This window comes from Dryobates pubescens, chromosome 1 (assembly GCF_014839835.1).
Source record: "Dryobates pubescens isolate bDryPub1 chromosome 1, bDryPub1.pri, whole genome shotgun sequence".
NCBI lineage: Eukaryota > Metazoa > Chordata > Aves > Piciformes > Picidae > Dryobates > Dryobates pubescens.
The window spans coordinates 41,551,319-41,569,274 of NC_071612.1; the positions used below are offsets into that span (position 1 = coordinate 41,551,319).

Below are 17,956 nucleotides of genomic sequence, written 5' to 3' on the forward strand. Positions count from 1 at the left end.
TGTCCCTGCTTCTTCCAGTGTTGATGGATGCAGAGCCTCTAATAAGAGTAGAGTTGCTGTGAAGTATTAACCTAGTTACTGAAACAAGGGACAATTACAGCTTGGAAGCGACTTGAAGGATCACTTGGTCCAAGCTTTCTTGGCAAAAGCATAGTCTAGACAATATGGTCCAGCACCCTGTGCAGCTGATCTTACACCTGTCCAGTGTTGGGGAATCCACTACTTTCCTGAGAAATTTACTACAATGTCTGATTGTTTTCATTGTGAAAAATTTTCTCATGTGTCTAACTGGAATCTCCCCAGAAGTAACTTATACCAAAGGTCTTTCCCAACTTAACTGATTCCACTATTCCTTGTCTTTTCCATGGGACTCTTTGTAAAAGGGAATCTCCATCTTCTTTGTAAGCATCCTTTCAATACTGGAACAGGGTGATAAGGTTTGCCCTAAGTCTTCTTGACACAAAGCTGAATGAACCAAGTTGTCTCAGTCTTTGCTCACATGGCAGGCCTCCAAGTCCTTTGATCATCTTTGTGATCCTTCTCTGGGCTCTCTTCACATCAGTTTGTGTCTTTTTTGTATAGCAGGGACCAAGACTGAACACAGTATTCTAGGTGTGGTCTGACTAGCCCTGAGTGCGATAGGACTTAATTTCTCCTAGTGATGCCCTTGTTGATGCAACCCAGCATCCTGTTGACTTTGTGTCACAGCATCACATTGTTTACTCATATTGACCTTGTTGTCCACTGGATTCCCCAAGTCTCTTTCCACAGAGATGCTTCCCAGCTGGGTAACAGCTTTAACTGCCAGTTTAAGAAAGAAAACAGGTTTCCAGACACTTTAATTCAGTCTATTTGGACCTTTCTGCCATGTGATATGTAACATACATGGTAACTTTCACTGAGGGAAAAAATCAGTGCACATGTATTTTGGTCAAAGAAAGTAATTCTTAACAATATTTATTGTATTAGTATTTATTTTTTTGAGACAATGGAAAAATCTGTATTAAAAATAATTTGTTAACAGGCCAAGAGTGAGCTTCAGCAAAAGATCTCTTAATCAGTGAAAAGACATTTTTTTTGGCTTAGATCTCACTTTAGGTATTTCCCCAGACCTTGTTTCTGCAACTGGATATGACACTTGGTAAGTTATAACAAGATGCTTCTTAGATATATCTCTTCATACTGGACCAGAACATTAACAATTCACCTTAGTGCTTAGGAAAGAATAACAGAACTGTACTGTCCTAGGTAGCTGCCTTATACCCAGGTCTTTGTCATGCTTGGTAGGTGCCGTTTTACCTCATGTGGCTTTAGAAGTATTTTATCTAAAAAGACCCAACCAAACAACAAAAAACTCCAATCACAAACCAAACCAGGAATACTGTCAAGACTGAAGAGATCTACAGCTAACTGCTGAACTCATTTGGCAGAACGGACTGAAATCAAACCAGACATTATTAGTATCCATTTCTTGTCAGCAGAACCACTGATCAGAAAGCAAGAAAGTCCACTCTGAAAGGTCCTCCACTGTTAGAAGCTCATTGACATTTCTGTTTAGCCATTAGATTTCTGCAGAAAGGAGTTAGACTGAGGAATCTTTTTCCAGAAGTATTTTTTCTCAGAGGATTTCCAATTCAGACAAGCAGCTGCCAACACAAGCAAGGTACAGGACGACTACCAAGGACTACAGGGATCTGGGCACTCCCGCAGGTAAGTCTCTGTATGGCCCTTATCCACCGCCATCAACGTTGTGCACACAGTCAGCTAAGAGGCAGATGGGAGGAAGAAGAATGAAAAAAAGAGGGGAAAAAATGCCTCATTAAAACAATTAGTGAAAATCTCTCTGATATTAGCAGGTCAACTGAAATGAGAATTTACCTTAGTCAACAACATACAAGTATGAATAGCTTGTGTCCTCAGCCGAGAATGTTGCCTTCACTTAATCTAGTAACTAAACTTTGTAATTTGAAAACTTTTCTCACTCCTGTAGTCATTTTATTAAACACAAAAATCTTGAGTTCAGGCTATACATCTGTTACAGGAAGAACATGCCTAATTATGCCTAAACCTTGAGGTATACTAACTTGTTTCATGCTACTTGTAATGACACACAGGTATCTTGATCTTGACTTGATAGGGTGCTTGGTTGCATGGTTTAGTTGATTGGGTGGGTTGGATGATAGATTGGACATGATGATCTTAAAGGTCTCTTCCAACCTGGTCTAGTCTGGTCTATCCTATCCTATCCTATCCTATCCTATCCTATCCTAGGTCAATTCAGGATAGAAAGGTCTTTTAAGATATCTGTAGGTCAAATGCTGCCTCAAACTAGAGCCAGTTATGAGGAAAGGGCTCAGGCTACTTGGAGTTTTAAAGCTGTAGAGCCCTTGGAAAACGGCTGTTCCAGCAATGAGATTTTGCTTTTACAAAGTAATGTGGAATTTGTTTCATTTTTCCCCATAGATGTTTTCACCTAAAAGCCCCCTGAATGTACCATCCCTGAATGTGATCTCCTCTTTAAATGTAGTCAGTGGTCTTCACACCAACTCTATCATTCCAAAAAAAATAGAAGCATTACCTTATTGAGAACAGGTTTTGTGGAGAGAACATCATAAATGGTTGGTAAGGAGATGTTCTGAAAGAAAATAATACATCGATGTTAATGGACATTAGCCTTTCAGTGTAAATACTGAGAACTGTAACCATTTTACTGCTTAATTAGACTGCAAAATAAATCTTAAGGTATGATAGACACACATCTTGAAATCAGAAGAACACAGGCTGCAAAACCTCGAGCAGAATAATCTCAGTACAGCATGAGACACTTGAGTGTCAGTGGTTGCTGCCTGATGGTATGTGTCTGAATTTTACTGGTGATAAAACAGCCCAGGAAACACTGAAAATCTCTCTCATTGTATCTCTAGGTTTATCAGCTTACATAGGCAGCCAGAACAAATGCTTGCAGGAAACCCAGCCAGAGGAAGAGAAAGCCTAAAACTAAAAAGCCAGCCATTACTTTATCACCCAGAAGCGCAGATGAAGGGGCACTAAACTGTCAGCACTTTGGTCATTACAGCTGTGACTGCAAATGCCCTGAATGCTTCTGGCTGTGTCAGATAAGCACTATCATCTGGGAGTTTCACAACAGCAAGATGAGGCATTCAGAGGATGTTTACCTCTTGCATTGTCTGGTTCAGGCATTTCATTGCAGGTGTTCTACGATTATCCAAGATTAGAGGAGGCTTCCAGCGATCATAGTTTGTCTCTAACACATACCACGTGCCTCTCTTGATATCAAGGCTGGAAAATAAGGAGATGGTTGTGTTTTGCTTCTCTAAGTACCCAGCAAGTACATATGTAGTACATACTGTAACAGCCAGGTCATTTATTTCAGGCTTGCTGTGGTATTTTTCAATTATGCTAAAGAAGTGAGTTCTTACACAACGGAAATCACGAGAAACATAGGACACAATTATTGGCAGAACCTGTCCCCTTCTGGAAGGCTGAGCCAGGTGCAGGTCAAGCATACTCACTCCCAGATATCCAGCGCTGCTGTCCTGGAACGAGTTATCACACACCCCTCTCCAGAATTTTTTCCACCTAGTATAAAGTAAGCTGGAGCCAGCAGTCTTGTGTTGGCCAGTCTGTCTTTTGCATCTTGGTAACTGCAGATAACAAACCAGTGTTGGACTACTGGATGCTACAAATGGTTCAGGTACCAAAGAATGAGTTTCACAGACACAATAAAAGTTTGGGTGGTTACAGCTTTCTTCCCCTTTCATGCACATGTGAGAAGACTGTATCACAATGAAGGAACACATTTAAGCAAAGCTCCTGCAGTCATGAATCTTTGTACTTAAACTATAGCTACTGAGAGGTACTCTTTGCTCTTCTTCTTCATTTAAAACAGGAATAATAAGGGGACAGGCTGGATCATCTTACAACTAATTATCTACTGCATGAGAGCTTTAATTCTATTTACTTCCTGTAATATACTGCTACCTGTTGGATGTGTCTTGATGCAGAATGCTGTTGTGCATTCAGGTAAGTTCATCAGAAAAAAAACCCCAACCCAATCTGAGAAAATAATTTGAAGAGTTTTAAGGGATCATATCTGATGCCTGCACCCCACCAGAGTACCAACAAAACCAGAACTATTTAATGTTAAGGCTTCTAGGAAGAGATCTGTATCACTTAGGTACTAAACACGCATCTACAGCATTCATGCCAGTTGAAAGCAAAGCAGAGCAGCAGACTATTTTAGGGGAGGGAATACCTTGTAGCATTCTCTAATACTGTTCTGGTAAGAAAGCCCATCCACATACCATCTCTTCTACCAAGGAACCATTCGAAGATGCCTGCAAAATACCACTGGTTACAATAATTTGTTTTCAAAAGGTTCACTCATGCTATTCTAATTTTCACAGCCTCTAAATTTCATTGAGCTTCATCTTACTTATCTGGAATCATTTCACCATTTGTGTGCCTATTCATGAAGGTAACTGCTATACCCAAGTCCTGGAAAACTTGTACAGAGAGAAAGAAATGAGCATTACTCACCAATATAACCACCATCGAGACTGAAACGCTCATTCATTGTCAGAGTGAACAAATCCTGAAAAACATTAAATAAGTCAACATTCATTCAGCAGCAGCCCATTAAACCTAGTAGCAAACTAGAGGCAGCACTGCAGTTTACATGCCAGTCAAGTTTCTTGTTTGTTAGACTCTTGCCCTTTGAGCAATGGGCTGCAAGATCAAGCCCATGTGAAGAATCTAATTTATCACTGATGAGGAAGTAGAAATGGTAATTTTTGGTCTGGCATAGCAATCCAGCAAACTGTGCTTTTATGTTAAGCAAGTCAAGCCTGTGGCCATTTTTCTCTTGGTCCTTTTTCCATCACTGACTTACAAGCTTTCCTTCCCCTGCTGTAAGTAACCTTCTTCCCAGATCTCTGAATATTGTCCTAATATGAAGGCAGATTGTCAAGTCCCAGTGCTAAGTACACCCTGATGTGTTACTGCCATTCATGTGGGCATGCAGCTTTACACAGTTCAATCCACACTCCTTGCAACATGCAATTTAAACTCAAATCCCAGTCTTCCCCAAGTAGTGTTTCCTTCAGAGGAAAAATGGAGTTCAGCTGCACTGGAACATCTCCCTTATGAGGACAGGCTGAGGGAGCTGGGTCTTTTCAGCTTGGAGAAGAGGAAACTGAGAGCTGACCTCATTAATGTTTATAAACATGAGAAGGGTGAGTGTCAGGAGGATGGAGGCAGGCTCTTCTCAATTACGTTCTGTGATAGGACAAGGGGCAGTGGGTGCAAGGTAGAGCACAGGAGGTTCCACATGAACATAAAGGAAGAACTTTTTCACTGTGAGGATGACAAAACACTGAAATGGGCTGCCTAGAGAGGCTGTGAAGTTTTCTCTGAAGACATTCAAAACCTACTTGGACATGTTCCTGTGTGACCTGCTCCAGGTAACCCTGCTCTTGCAGGGGGGTTGAACCAGGTGATATTTTGAGGTCACTTCCAACCCCTAATGTTCTATGATTCTGTGATTTTTCCAAATGGACTCTACCCAATTTATTTGACCAGAAGACAAAAATAAATGGATACAATGGATTTATGCCAAAATGCTCCACTAATAAAAGAGGGTCACCTGTAATAGAGGATAAAGATACAGCATGCAGAAAAAGAGTTGTGGTAAGCTGGAGACCCTGAATAGTTCTGTACACTGAGATAACAAGCAAGAGACTCCAACCACTTCAGCATATTGGATTCACTCCTGTTTGTGTTCAGAATTCAGTATTTTTTTAAAAGAATTGTCCAAACATAAATATTTAGGCAATCTTCCTTTGCAAGGAAAAGTGCAGTATTATTTTTCTTTTACCACTCTTCCAACAGCTACATTGTGTACTCAAACAATTGAGAGCTCATTTATTAAAAAACCATCCCAAGACAGAGGATGAAACCAAGGAAATTTATATCTTAAAGGAATGTGTGAAGCATTACTAACAAGTTCACAAGGCCCCCTCCTCATACTTACTGGTTTGACTCCAGACACCATGCCTATGTATCCTGCAAAATTTGTAGACTTAAATACTGTTTTGTTGTTTCTCTGGAAGTCCAAATTTACCACCAGGGGCTTCAGTTCCCGAGTTATAGTCCAGGAATTATTTTTAACATCCCACCTGCAGAAGACAGTACAGTATTGGAAACTTTCCTTAGTAGCTTTTAAAGCTTCCCCTTCACAGCATGCAGACTTCCTCTTTGTGATGCCTGTCCTCTCTCTCACTCACGCCAGCCAGTGTTAAGCAGTATTAAGCAGCACCACCATTACAGCTGGTCTGTTTTGAATACATATAACTTTGTTCTACTCCTGTTGGCAAAGGGAGGCTGCTACAATGAACAGCCTGTGACACCAAACCTACTGTATCCTGAAAGCATGTGTGGTTTCTTCTGCTGCAGGAGCTGGTTCCTTCAAGTTCTTACTTTTCAAAGAGAGAAAAGAAAACACATGTACTGAATTTGCTATACAAGAAGGGAATCTCCAAATCCAGTTTGTAAGATAAGCTAAAACAAGGAGTTCTTGCCAAATGAGCAAGATGGTAGTAAAGAATGCTAAATTCTCTAGAAACATCAGGGTTCTGGGAACAGCTTTGAAAGTTGTGACTTACTTGGCAGAAGTACTGGGAAGAGGCTCCCTGAAAATTGGGTGAAGTTCAACATAAGCCAAATTAAGGAATAGGTTAAGTTGCAGCTGATAACATTTGAGTTTTTGATAGACAAGTAATAATTTAAATGAAGATGGACATTTAAATTCCATCTGGGCATTGAGAGTCACCTGGATGAGTGACAACACTAAGTATACTAAGATAATAAATGTAATCACTGAACTGCTGATGAGGTATGAAAGGAGAACCAAAGGGGAATCTAGTGATGGGCAACACAATACAGAGTTTGTATCCAAAGGAATGATACTGTTAGATCATTGGAATATAAATCACTGGCTTCTGAGCAGAAATGATGAATGGTGGGAAGTGCCAGCAGAGCACAGCACAGTAACTAGGGGGACAGTTTGGAAAAAACCAACCAGAAAACCATGCCCCAATCCAATCCAGATTTTGCTGCATGCACTAAAATGGATACTGTCCCATCATGTAAAGAACAAGATATGTATCACACCTCAGAGATAATGGTACATGGACCCTTCTTTGGTTCAAGACAGTTTTAGTTCAAGCTGAGAAAACACAAAGTAATACTGAACACAACTAATCTACAAAGCCACTCCTGACATGCTTGGAGTAGTTTGACAGAAGATGAGCAGAACAATTCTTTTGTCCCTTTTAGCTTTTTTTTCCCCACAACATGCAATGCAGAATTTCTTGTCACAATCCACTTAATCATAATCCAACATCCAATTCATCATTCAGACTCACAGAATGTATGTCCAGATAGCTTTTTCTTTGGGTTTAACAAAAAAAAAAGGCACTAATTTAGGTACTTACCCAAGAAACAGTCCAAAATCCAAGTTTCTGGCATGGTATAGTTTCCCTACATAATAATAAACAAACAAACAAATAAATAAAAATTTCTCAAGAAAGAGACAAAAATTTCAGCTTGGAAAAACAAGAAATGAATAAAGCAGAAAGAATACCTGGGAAAGTAAGCAGGGGAAAAAGTACAAACCCAAAACCCAACATTGTCAAGTTGCCCTTTATATAAGCACAGAAAAACAGTGGTGTTTTTTTTTTCAGTCAGAGGTTTGCCGTAAGTGGAATCAAGTAATCTTGTAAAGTGCTCTCCATCTCAGCCTCAGAGGCCTTCCACATTATCTTAATGCAGTGGTAATACCATAAACTTCCTCTAAAAGTGAGAGGTCTGTAAGCCCTCTGAGAAACCCTCAGAAATTTCCTAAGCTGGAACAGGTGCAGATAAAGGCTGCAGAACTGAGTAAGAGAACAAGTGAGTCTCTTAAAGCAGGCTATCCACTTTCTCTAGCACCATGCACGTGTGAGAGGTAGAAGCTAGGTGCAAAAATAATAGCACTGGAATCCCTCATGGCACTGAGACAGCATCAGGTGTCTGGCCAGTGTTTCTTTACGTCTGGAAAAAGTAAATGCCACTTATTAAAAATACCCAAACACCTAGGCACCACAAGAAAATCTTAACAAAACCAAACCGTCTTTAAAAGTATTTTTTCCTTTATTTTTAATATAAGTAACCTGTGATCTCTAATTCCCTTCTCAAGGAATACCTTTTTATTATCTCTGTTTTTAGTCTCTTCTGCCAGACCTTACCTGCAGTTGAGGACTATGTGTAATTGAGAGGCAGACTCTCTCCTACATAAGACAAAACTGTTAACACTATTCTGGGTTGCATTACCTGTTTTATCTTCTGCCACTATGGATGTACATACAGTAAAAATTTCATAGAAGATGTTAAAAATAACAATTTCCCCTAGAACAAAAAGAAATAGAGTTCAGTAATTTGAAACATGAACAGAAAAAAAAAATGGTTAGAAAAAATGAATACTGCAAGTTTCAACATTCTGTAATATTTCTCAGTAATTTCTGTTTAAATCTCACTTGGTTTCAAAATAAATGGTTCAGCAAAATCTTCTTGAAAGGCAAAGAGAATCCCTTGGCCTTACCATGCAGAAGGCTGAGAGTCATTGCTACTTCCTCCCCTGGGAACTTGCAGAGAAGCTGTAAAATTCACTTTAAAGAACAACGCTGTTATATGTACCACTGCTCCCATGTAAGAGCTTCTGACTAATGCCAGGTGTCCTGCTTCTTTATGAGGGAAACAGTGGAAGAAGGTCTACAGACCTCCCCTGTCTCAATTCCAGAAGAACTCAGTGTCTCCTTCTCACCTGAAACTGTGTTCTTATGCCTTTAGGAAGGCAGGAGGATGTGGCAAGGATCACAAGGGAAAGAAAGCACAGCATAAAACTGGGCCTTGCCTTCTTGGTATGCCAACAGCAGCCACAGATTAATGGGAAACCCAGAGAGTCAAGGATTTTCCCAAATTTTCGGGCACAAGAGCTGAGACTTGCTCCAGTTCCCAAAACTCAGGAGTGTGAAGCTGCATCTCTACAGAGAAATTCCAGCACAATGAAAGGCTTATGCAATTTATTGCCATTCTCCTCTAAAATACTGTTCTCATTGAGGTGCAATTTATAGCTTTATCTGCTTAATCTATTTAAGCAACAGAGGTCTACATTTATACCTGCAGACTCATACACAGCAGTTTTAAACGAGTCTGGATTCCTAGTTTTCCACTACATTAATAAAGTGTTGGAAAACATTACCCAAAGGAATCCCAGATGAATTTGCAATCCCTTGGAGTTCTTCATTGAAAGGATAAGGAAGCGTGGCAGTCAGATGAGCCTGAAAGCAAAAGTTGTAAATTGAAGCTATTTTGTTACTTAAAACAACCCCCTCACCAATAGTTCTGTCCTTCTCACAACTATTACATTGAGTTCTGTAGCCTGTAGAACTTCAGGATATTTGTAAAGTACTTGGAAGACAAGTACATCTTAGGGAAAGTAAAAACTGTTACTTATCCAAATATTGACATGTGAGCAATGGAGATTAGCACAGCATCTTAATTACCATTAAGAGCAATAGACAGAACAGTGAAGTAGGACTCTTACATGTTAAGAGCTCAACTGGGACTGAGCTTGACGTCAGTGCTTGAGGGAATCCCTAACTTTCACACATTGATATGACTACCTGTATATGCTACCTTTTTGTCAGGCCCACTCACACACATAGGGATACAAATGAAGCATGACCAGCACGACCTAAGGCTGCTGCAAGTGAAGACAGGGACAGACTTGATTTGATGCTGTCTCTTGTGCCACGCTTCTTTCCCCCGTCCTGATTCTATGCCAAAGATTATTTTAATCAGAACCAAATTATTCTTTAAGATGAGGGTTGAGCAAAGTTGCCCCTATAATATGACATTTATTGTAGTTTTCAAAACCTGATTTTATTCTACTGTTTAAAAGGGGTTGAACACAGCAAAGGGACTTTCAGCAAAGTGATTTCTTACAGTGAGGAAGTCAGTAGCATACAGGTCTAGCATGACTAATCTGAATTGGTGAAGATCTTAGAGAAAAATCAGATCAAGGGGCACATGCATTCACATTTAATGGTTTCAGAGTAATTCAGAGTAGGCGAGAAGGCAAAAATTCACCAGGAAGGCAACATTTCAGAGTAACTCTTCAAAACTGCATTTTAGTTCTGGGACTGGAAGAATTATCACTTATAAAGTTCTTAATTGGTAAATTAAATAGCATTCCAAATCTGGTAGTCTGAATATACAGTAATAAAATAATTAAGCTGAAAATACTTACTATTTTGTGATCCACTATGTCAACAACTTTGCCGCTGGGGAAGAAGGTATTTGCTATGTCTTTAATATTCTGGACCACAACCTTCAGCTAAAAAGAGCAAGAGCTTTTGCTGAGTAAAAAATCTTGAGAACAGAACACTAACAGAAGTTCTTCACATACCTTTCAAAAAACCATTCTGGTGAGAAAATATGTATTTAAGGAGAGTGCTAAATGTGGTGTTCTTGGTGAGAAAAACACTCCCAGCTCCCCATTAAAGAGTCACTCTTCAAGCTTTGTTCAGGTAACTTCCTAGATTCGGTCTGATGTGTCTCTACCACAGAAAACAAGTCACAGGAAAAAGCCATCCTTGTCTTCTGCTCCTTTGATCACACAATTCTATCTTTAAAAATCTTAATAAAATATTCTGATTAAGCACTAATCTTGAAGCCAAAAGGACTCAATAATTTCTTTTAGAAGTACATGCTTTCCATTTGCAACATAAATGGCCACAAACAGAGCTCCACTCTATGTGATCTAACTCCAAAGAACACAAGAGAGAAAACCTTTCAGAATTCAAGGTGCAGCCTGAAGCTTCCAACACCCACTGGCTTAAATGAGACTTCTAAAATAAGTCCTGTGGTGTAAATTCAATTTGTCTGGCTTTCAGAGTTGACAGGTCAAAGTCAGCAGTGACACAGCACAAATCCTTGGCCTTTTTTGAGAAATCAGTATTACTGCATTGAATTTTCAGCAACCTTCAGGACAGCTATTCTAAGTAGTTTGGAACAGGCTTCAGTATTCTCAAGTCTCACTGCAGTTTACCGAGGCTCACCATTTGGTGTACACCTCCCTCTTCATTCTGTATTATTTCATGACTACAGAGCTTTGATAAATGAAAGCTTGCTTTATCACATAATCACAGAATCCATCTGGTCGGAAAAGACCTCAAAGATCATCCAGTCCAACCTTCAACCCAGCACTGAAGGGTCAACACTAAACCATGTCCCTAAGCGCCAGATCCACATGCTGCTTTCAAACCCACCTATCACACCATTTTTTAATTCCTCTCCACCACAGACATCAGTGCCTCTATGCCCCAGCTCAAGTGTTGGAACAGAAAAAAAAGTTATACATAATCAAGCAATTATTTTAGTCTACAATCATATTAAAAAGGGCAACTAGAAATATTACTCCTTTCAGAGGCTTTTGGGTACAGGTATTCCTTCCCAACCCCTTCTTCAAAACAAAAAGCTACATGCTAGTTTTATACTGGCTGAAGCGAGCTCTGTGTTTCATACCTCTGTCTTTTTGTCATGCATCAAGTTATCCCATCTTTTACTGGGAGGTAAATCAAGATTTATGACATATGTGGGTACATTCCCTTTGAACCTGAAAGATAAAATACCAGTGTTCAAAAGTAAAGAAGAGTTGGAAACACATTTGACCAAATAGGAGCTTCCCACCTCTAACTAGCATTTTCTAGATTTGCAACTGGAACAAGTTACACAAAAAACCCCAACCTTGTTCAGACTTGCAAATCACTTCTTTTCTATAATTTGTTAGACAAGTTGAATCAGACTACTTACGTTGGTCCTGAAGGAGGATATGTTTTACTCCTGCACTCTTCTCCATACTGTAAAGACAGTGAAACATTAATGTTTGGCTCCCTTCTTAAAACACATTAGTCTAGCAGACTGAATTTTGAACTAAACCTTTAAGGACTAGTCAGCTACTTCAATTCCTGAGGATTTGATGATAAAGGACAATAAAATCTTGGGACTCTGGAAAGAGTGGACAGAACACAGGAGGTAGGAGACAAACAGCAGACTGACCTTCAGACAGCTTGCTTAATGCAGTCCAAGGCAAGCACAAGTTTATGACATATACACAAACTCATATTTACTCGGGGATTCAATGAGAACTTCAAAAGCAAATGCTTTAGACAAGTTCAGAAACCTTAAATCTCAGTATGGTCCACTCTCTGCCACTCAATTCATCATCTCATAGCGTCATTCGTAATTACGCTTAGCGTTAAGCTGGGGAAGAGAAAGCACACTGAACTCTGGGCAAATTACTCAGTGGGAGGAAGGAACTGAGCTCCACAGCACAGCTTTTTTATGTCATGTGGAAAAGTGCTGCTGAACTGCTGCTAGAGGTGATGAGAGGTGCATTTCAGGAATGTAGATGAAACCTGGTTACCTTCATTCTTGTAAGCATGGCTAGTTAAAAATGAAAGTTGACAACTGTATTTAGGCATACTGAAAGTGAGTGCAAGGGTGTTTTCCCATCAATTACATGAAGCATGCATATATATACATAAACACATACACACCACAATTATAACTGCATGTTTTACCCAGTGAAATACAAACAAATGCCTATTAGCTGCTCCTGTGCTTTAAGCCAGTTGAAAGTACACCAGATTGGTCCCTGAGCTATCTGAGCAGATCAGTAAGAACAGCTCCTAAGGACACACTGTGTGTCCCACCAAGGAAAAGAAAGGTACAGACGCTACCCCAGGAGTCTATACAGAGGTTCCCAAAGCCCAAGTTTTCAGGAGTCAAAACAGAAACAAAAATACGTAGGGATCCCTCCATCACTTCCCCCTCTTTCTGCCCTCAAATTGCAATAGTTATTTGGCTGGATTAGTTAGACTATTTTACTAGTTTGTTCTTGCAATGCATTCTGGCTCTAGCAAAAACTGATGCGATCTCCAGCAGCTATGTACCTGGGACAAACAACATCCATGCTCTCTTTGTACTAATCACATTATCTGTTTTGAAGGCACTAAGCTAGAAAACACAATGCCTTACACAATGCCATGGACTTTAAACACTGACACAGTTTGTTACAACTGGACACGGGAATTTTGAAGTGGGATTGGCTTCTCAGTGTTGTCGGGTGTTTTCTTTTTACATTGTTTCCAATAGCTGGGAGAAAGCATGAGATTAATGTTGGTTTTCCTACACAAGGTGAAGGTATAGGACCATCAGTTATGCATCTCCTAGATTTCTCTGCACTGCAGTTACAGTCTTTCCTTAGCTGGAACAAAAGATCATACCAAACACAACAGGCCATTTAATTTTCAAAACGAGGAAGTTTCATAACATGGAGGGTAGGAGAGGATATCAGATGACTAATTAGGCAACAAAAGTCAGCATCTTCTTGCAAAGCCAAGCAAATACTTAACAGTATAAACGCAACTGGCTTGTGAAATTTTCCAACCTGAAATACTAAAATCAATCAGAAGAAATGACATTATGTGTACATCTTTCAATGGATACAGAGATTCGGACCTTCTGGAAATATCTGCTGTCAAAAGACAGATCCAGCCTGTGACAAAAAACTACCTGAAATGGATGAAAGCTTACTTCATCTGGCGCTATAGTTCATGCAAATACAGAGGAAAGAGTGGTGACCATGCAAAACTGATTTCAGAGGACCTTAAGTGATATTCAGGTGCTAAATGTTATGTCACTCCTGGTGCTCTCTCTCTCTTGAGGTTTTAATCTTGTATTTGAAGCTATTTTTATCCTCCTAGCCCTTTGCAACCTAAGCCACATAAGAGGTGGAGAAAGTGACAGCTAAAGGAGGAGTTAAGGAAGAGACAATGTTCCCTACTTACCTATCAGTAATTTCAGACTTCTCGCCTGTCTTTGAAAAAGTAAGCTAAGGAAACCAGTAATTCCCAAAACAACCCATACATCTTTCAAAACTGCTAGCATTGACTGAGAGATCTGAAGAAAGCAAGGAATACGAACAGTTTCCTTAAGTAAATTATTACATGCTGCTACATAAGCAGTAATTTTAAAAGATGTCACGTCAATCAGAAATACAGTTGTATTTTGTGTTGGGTTTGTTGTTGGCTTTGTTTAGTTTTACAACAAAGTTCTAGTGAGGAATAAAAAAAAAACTTACCCTTTTGCAATCACCTAAAGACTAACTGTTAACCTTTCTGGCAAGGTGAAATGAAAAGGAAAACAAACAAACAAACAAACAAGATACCTTTTGATACCCAAAGAATTTTCTTACAGGAACAGAAAAGCCACCAGGCACTTTCTATCACTAGACTGAAATAAGCAGCTATGAAATTAGTGCTGCAGTCAGGGAGATCTTCCCCTATGCAGAAGTTTGACACTGAAAGAGGAATAGAAAATGCTGTTTGAGAGAACGCAGCACTGCCTTCCAGCAGGACAGGACCACCTTAAGTTTCCAACATGACAAAACAGAGGTGGTCTCCTAGAAAGAACTAGCAGAGACTGGCTCCAAATAGAAGGTCATAGAATCAGTAAGGTTGGAAAAGACCTCAGAGATCATCAAGTCCAACCTGTCACCAAACACCTCTATCAATTTGCTTTTCAAAGATGCATGGAACTCCCTAAGAAGAATACAGCTGTTCTTGAATGATGATTAAATACTTTTTGTTTTGTTTTGTTTAAAATTGTCTGCTACTAGCAGGTTGCCTATTTTGATCATCTGATGAACTTCTGACTTTCAAACTTGCATTTATGCAGTAAGACATAAAATGGATGTATGGCAGCATAGTATCAAAACACTAAAAGAAACAGAACAGAGTACACAACAATGAGAATGTGGTATGGTCAAAGATGGATATAGTAAGAAAAATTGGAAGTAGCACAGGACATTTATATAATGAAAAAGAAATGAGAAGAAATAAAAGTGAATGAAAAATGAAAAGAAATAGAGGGGAACAGGAACCAAATAGCAAGCTGTCAGTCTTTCTCATCTTCATGTTTACAATTAAAATCACCTTACGATTCCATGATTGTAAAAGAATATTTTGAAATCCAGAGATATTTAAAAATTTGTCCTCTTCACGGGAGTAGATTCAGAAACTGAACAGATCAAAGAGGGTTTGCTGCTTCAGGCATAAAAACGCACATCAGGAAGAGCAGCTTCCAGCAGATGGAAGCCAGTCAGCTCCAACTAACTCCCCTCTCCCCACCCCGACTTTGCAATTGCACCAGAAGTTAAAAGCTTCACTAGTCAGTTAAAACCCCCCAACCAAAGACAGAAAAGGACACCCTCAGCCCACCTGCTCTACATTTCTCCCCTCGGGTGAAGCTACGACGACTACTCTCGGCAGGTTCATATGCACTTTTAACAAGCCCTCCTTAACCTCCCCTTGGAAAATCATGACTTTGGCGTAACATTACAATATTTACATTATAGACGTATATGAAACTCAACGCAGGAACGAGCAAGGACCTGCAAAACACACCCGATAAACATCAAGACTTGCAACCGCAGCCACGGCCGCGCCGGTTGCCAGAGGAGCCATTTAAAGGTACCAAGCTGGTGTGGGCAGCGAGACCCTCCCTTCAGTTCACACGAGTGAATGTGAAGGCATGTTCAGCCTCCTGCGTGGGGAAGAGCGGCAAAGGCCAGCTGCCCTCACGCCCAGCCGGTCCGCCGGAGCCCAGTCAGCTCCTCGGGCGGGGCCGGCCGCATCCCAGCCCGCCACCTGCCTCGGAGACGGCCGGGGGCGATCCGACCCGCGCCGCCCCCTTCCCCTCACGTCGTCAGGCTCACCGGGTCCGGCGCCCAGACTAGCTGCGCCAGGACGAGCAGCGCGGCGGGCGACAGCAGCGCCCGGCCCCAGTCCGCCATCGTCCTTCCCGGCTCGGCTCAGCGCTTCCCGGTGTGGCGGCCCACATGACACCGCCCCGCCCCGCCCCACCGGGCACAGCAGCGAGGCGGGGGCGGTACAGCCGGAGCGGCGGCAGCGACGGCAGGGCCCTACCGCCGCCGCCCGGGTTGTACTGTCACCGCCCAGGCTCTCCTTTCCATTATCAATAAAGCAGAGGAACCGATTTTCAGTCATACTTCCAAAAGAGGGAGGCTCCACACAAGAAATTCTGCAGTAAAATCGCCTTTCTTAGGCAATAGCAAGGGCAAACCTGTAGCACCAGTTTTCACTTCATAAATATTGTGATTTTTAATTACTCTGTGCCCTTGGGAGATCTTAGGCAGATGTTGTAGTAATGAGAAAAGCAAGGCAGGAGCCTTCTGTAGGAAGTTTTCTGCATCTTGCTTCAGAGAGACAGAAAGGGGCAACTGGAGGAGATAGTGAAACGAGAAATACAGGGCATAAGCTGCACCTGTCCAAGCATGCCTCATCTTCCTTACTCACTGCTACACCTGTGTGCTATATTTGTTGCAATATACAGTATCACCAGGGTTGGAAGAGACCTTCAAGTGGAAGACAGCAGCAGAATAAGGTGCATAATCTAAATAGTTTACATTAAAAGGCATAATGTTAGTGTGAGCAAAAGAACATACAATGAGTCTGTATATTTGTAAGTTGTTGGAAGCAGCAAGAATATTAAAAATCTTCTAGGATGCCTGTGTTTTAGCTTGTGTCTCATGCTTTATGCAGTGCCTGAGACATACAGAAAAGTCATCAGTATTGTGACTCAATTGGCTGTGCAACTCATTCTTATAAACCAAACTGGGGGTGGCAAGAAAAGAGAAGGGAAGCCCTTGGCAGATGGTTGTTTTGAAAGCTGTATGGCACTGCAGGAACTAAGAAACAGGATACAAGAACCTCATCGTAATGTGTGAAAGCCTTGGGCAAAAGGAGGGCATGCAGCAATGTGTAGGAAGGAATCAGCTCAGAAAGTAAGCTGGGAATTGCACCGAGCTTCAGAGATGTAAAGCAGAAAAACATTGAGTGCTGATGGAGGAAGATCCATAACAGATATGGGGATTCAGGAAATGAGGAAAATCAGAGTTTAATGGGAGAAGCGTTGAAGTTTACAGGGGAGTGTCTTTCACAAACAGAGAATCAGGCAGGTTCTGTAAAGGTAAGGCAATTTTGGGGGGTTGAAACAATGTGTAAGGCAATATTGTATTTACTTGCAGGTATCTGAATATGCTATGATGGCCTACAGTAAGAAATAATCAGCTTAAGTTGGTCCTGTCATTTTCTAAACATCAGCAGCCCCTTTTGCTCAGCTTTCATTTCTGGAGCAGACGGCTTTTAGGTGCTTTACTATCTTCAGGACTTTCTCTCAGTAGAAAATAAATGACAACTTTGGAAGATGAAAAATCTCTTTTTGAATGCTTTGAAGACAAAATTATGCCATCGTCACATTACACATTCACAACCTAACTTTTCTGAAGCCTCCTGCTACTTCTGATTTAGTTCTTTCACCAGTAAAAAAAAAAAAAAATTCGTAAAGAAATAGTTTACCCTTTCCAATACTTGTGTTCTTTGACTATGGCTATTCTGCTCTGTTCCTATCAGAATGCCTTGTCTCCAGGGTCCACACTAGCACTTCAGGTCCTCCATTTTCTTGCCCATGTTTCTTCTGTCAGCTCTCAAAAATCTAATTAAGTCAGAAGAAAAAAAAATTGCCTAAGATACATTGTTTAATCATTAACTGTAGTGACAGTTGGTGTCCCTGATACCTAGTCCTTCATGTCCTCCCTTCTACATCCTCATCTACCCAGTACTGTATTGCCACTCCTCAGATCTTCTCCTTTCTCCAGGAGACGCGGCACAAATTACTTGCCCTTTTCTCCCTGTTTCAGTTAAATTAATGCTCTTTGTGCTAATGTTACTGGCAGGACATAGTTATCGCC

General features: G+C 40.7%; 1 protein-coding gene across 1 annotated transcript; it reads right to left on the reverse strand.

Moving 5' to 3' along the window:
• Positions 1-1,164: 1,164 nt before the first annotated feature.
• Positions 1,165-16,034, reverse strand: ASAH1 (N-acylsphingosine amidohydrolase 1). The gene is made up of 14 exons (XM_054164534.1): positions 15,902-16,034; positions 11,935-11,981; positions 11,647-11,737; positions 10,370-10,456; positions 9,320-9,398; positions 8,392-8,466; positions 7,515-7,560; positions 6,053-6,197; positions 4,561-4,615; positions 4,277-4,358; positions 3,534-3,665; positions 3,177-3,300; positions 2,579-2,635; positions 1,165-1,764 (listed from the first exon to the last, which is right to left on the reverse strand). The coding sequence occupies exons 1-14, from the start codon at positions 15,977-15,979 to the stop codon at positions 1,675-1,677; spliced, it is 1,188 nt and encodes a 395-aa protein (XP_054020509.1). The 5' UTR covers positions 15,980-16,034; the 3' UTR covers positions 1,165-1,674.
• Between the last annotated feature and the right edge of the window lie 1,922 nt (positions 16,035-17,956).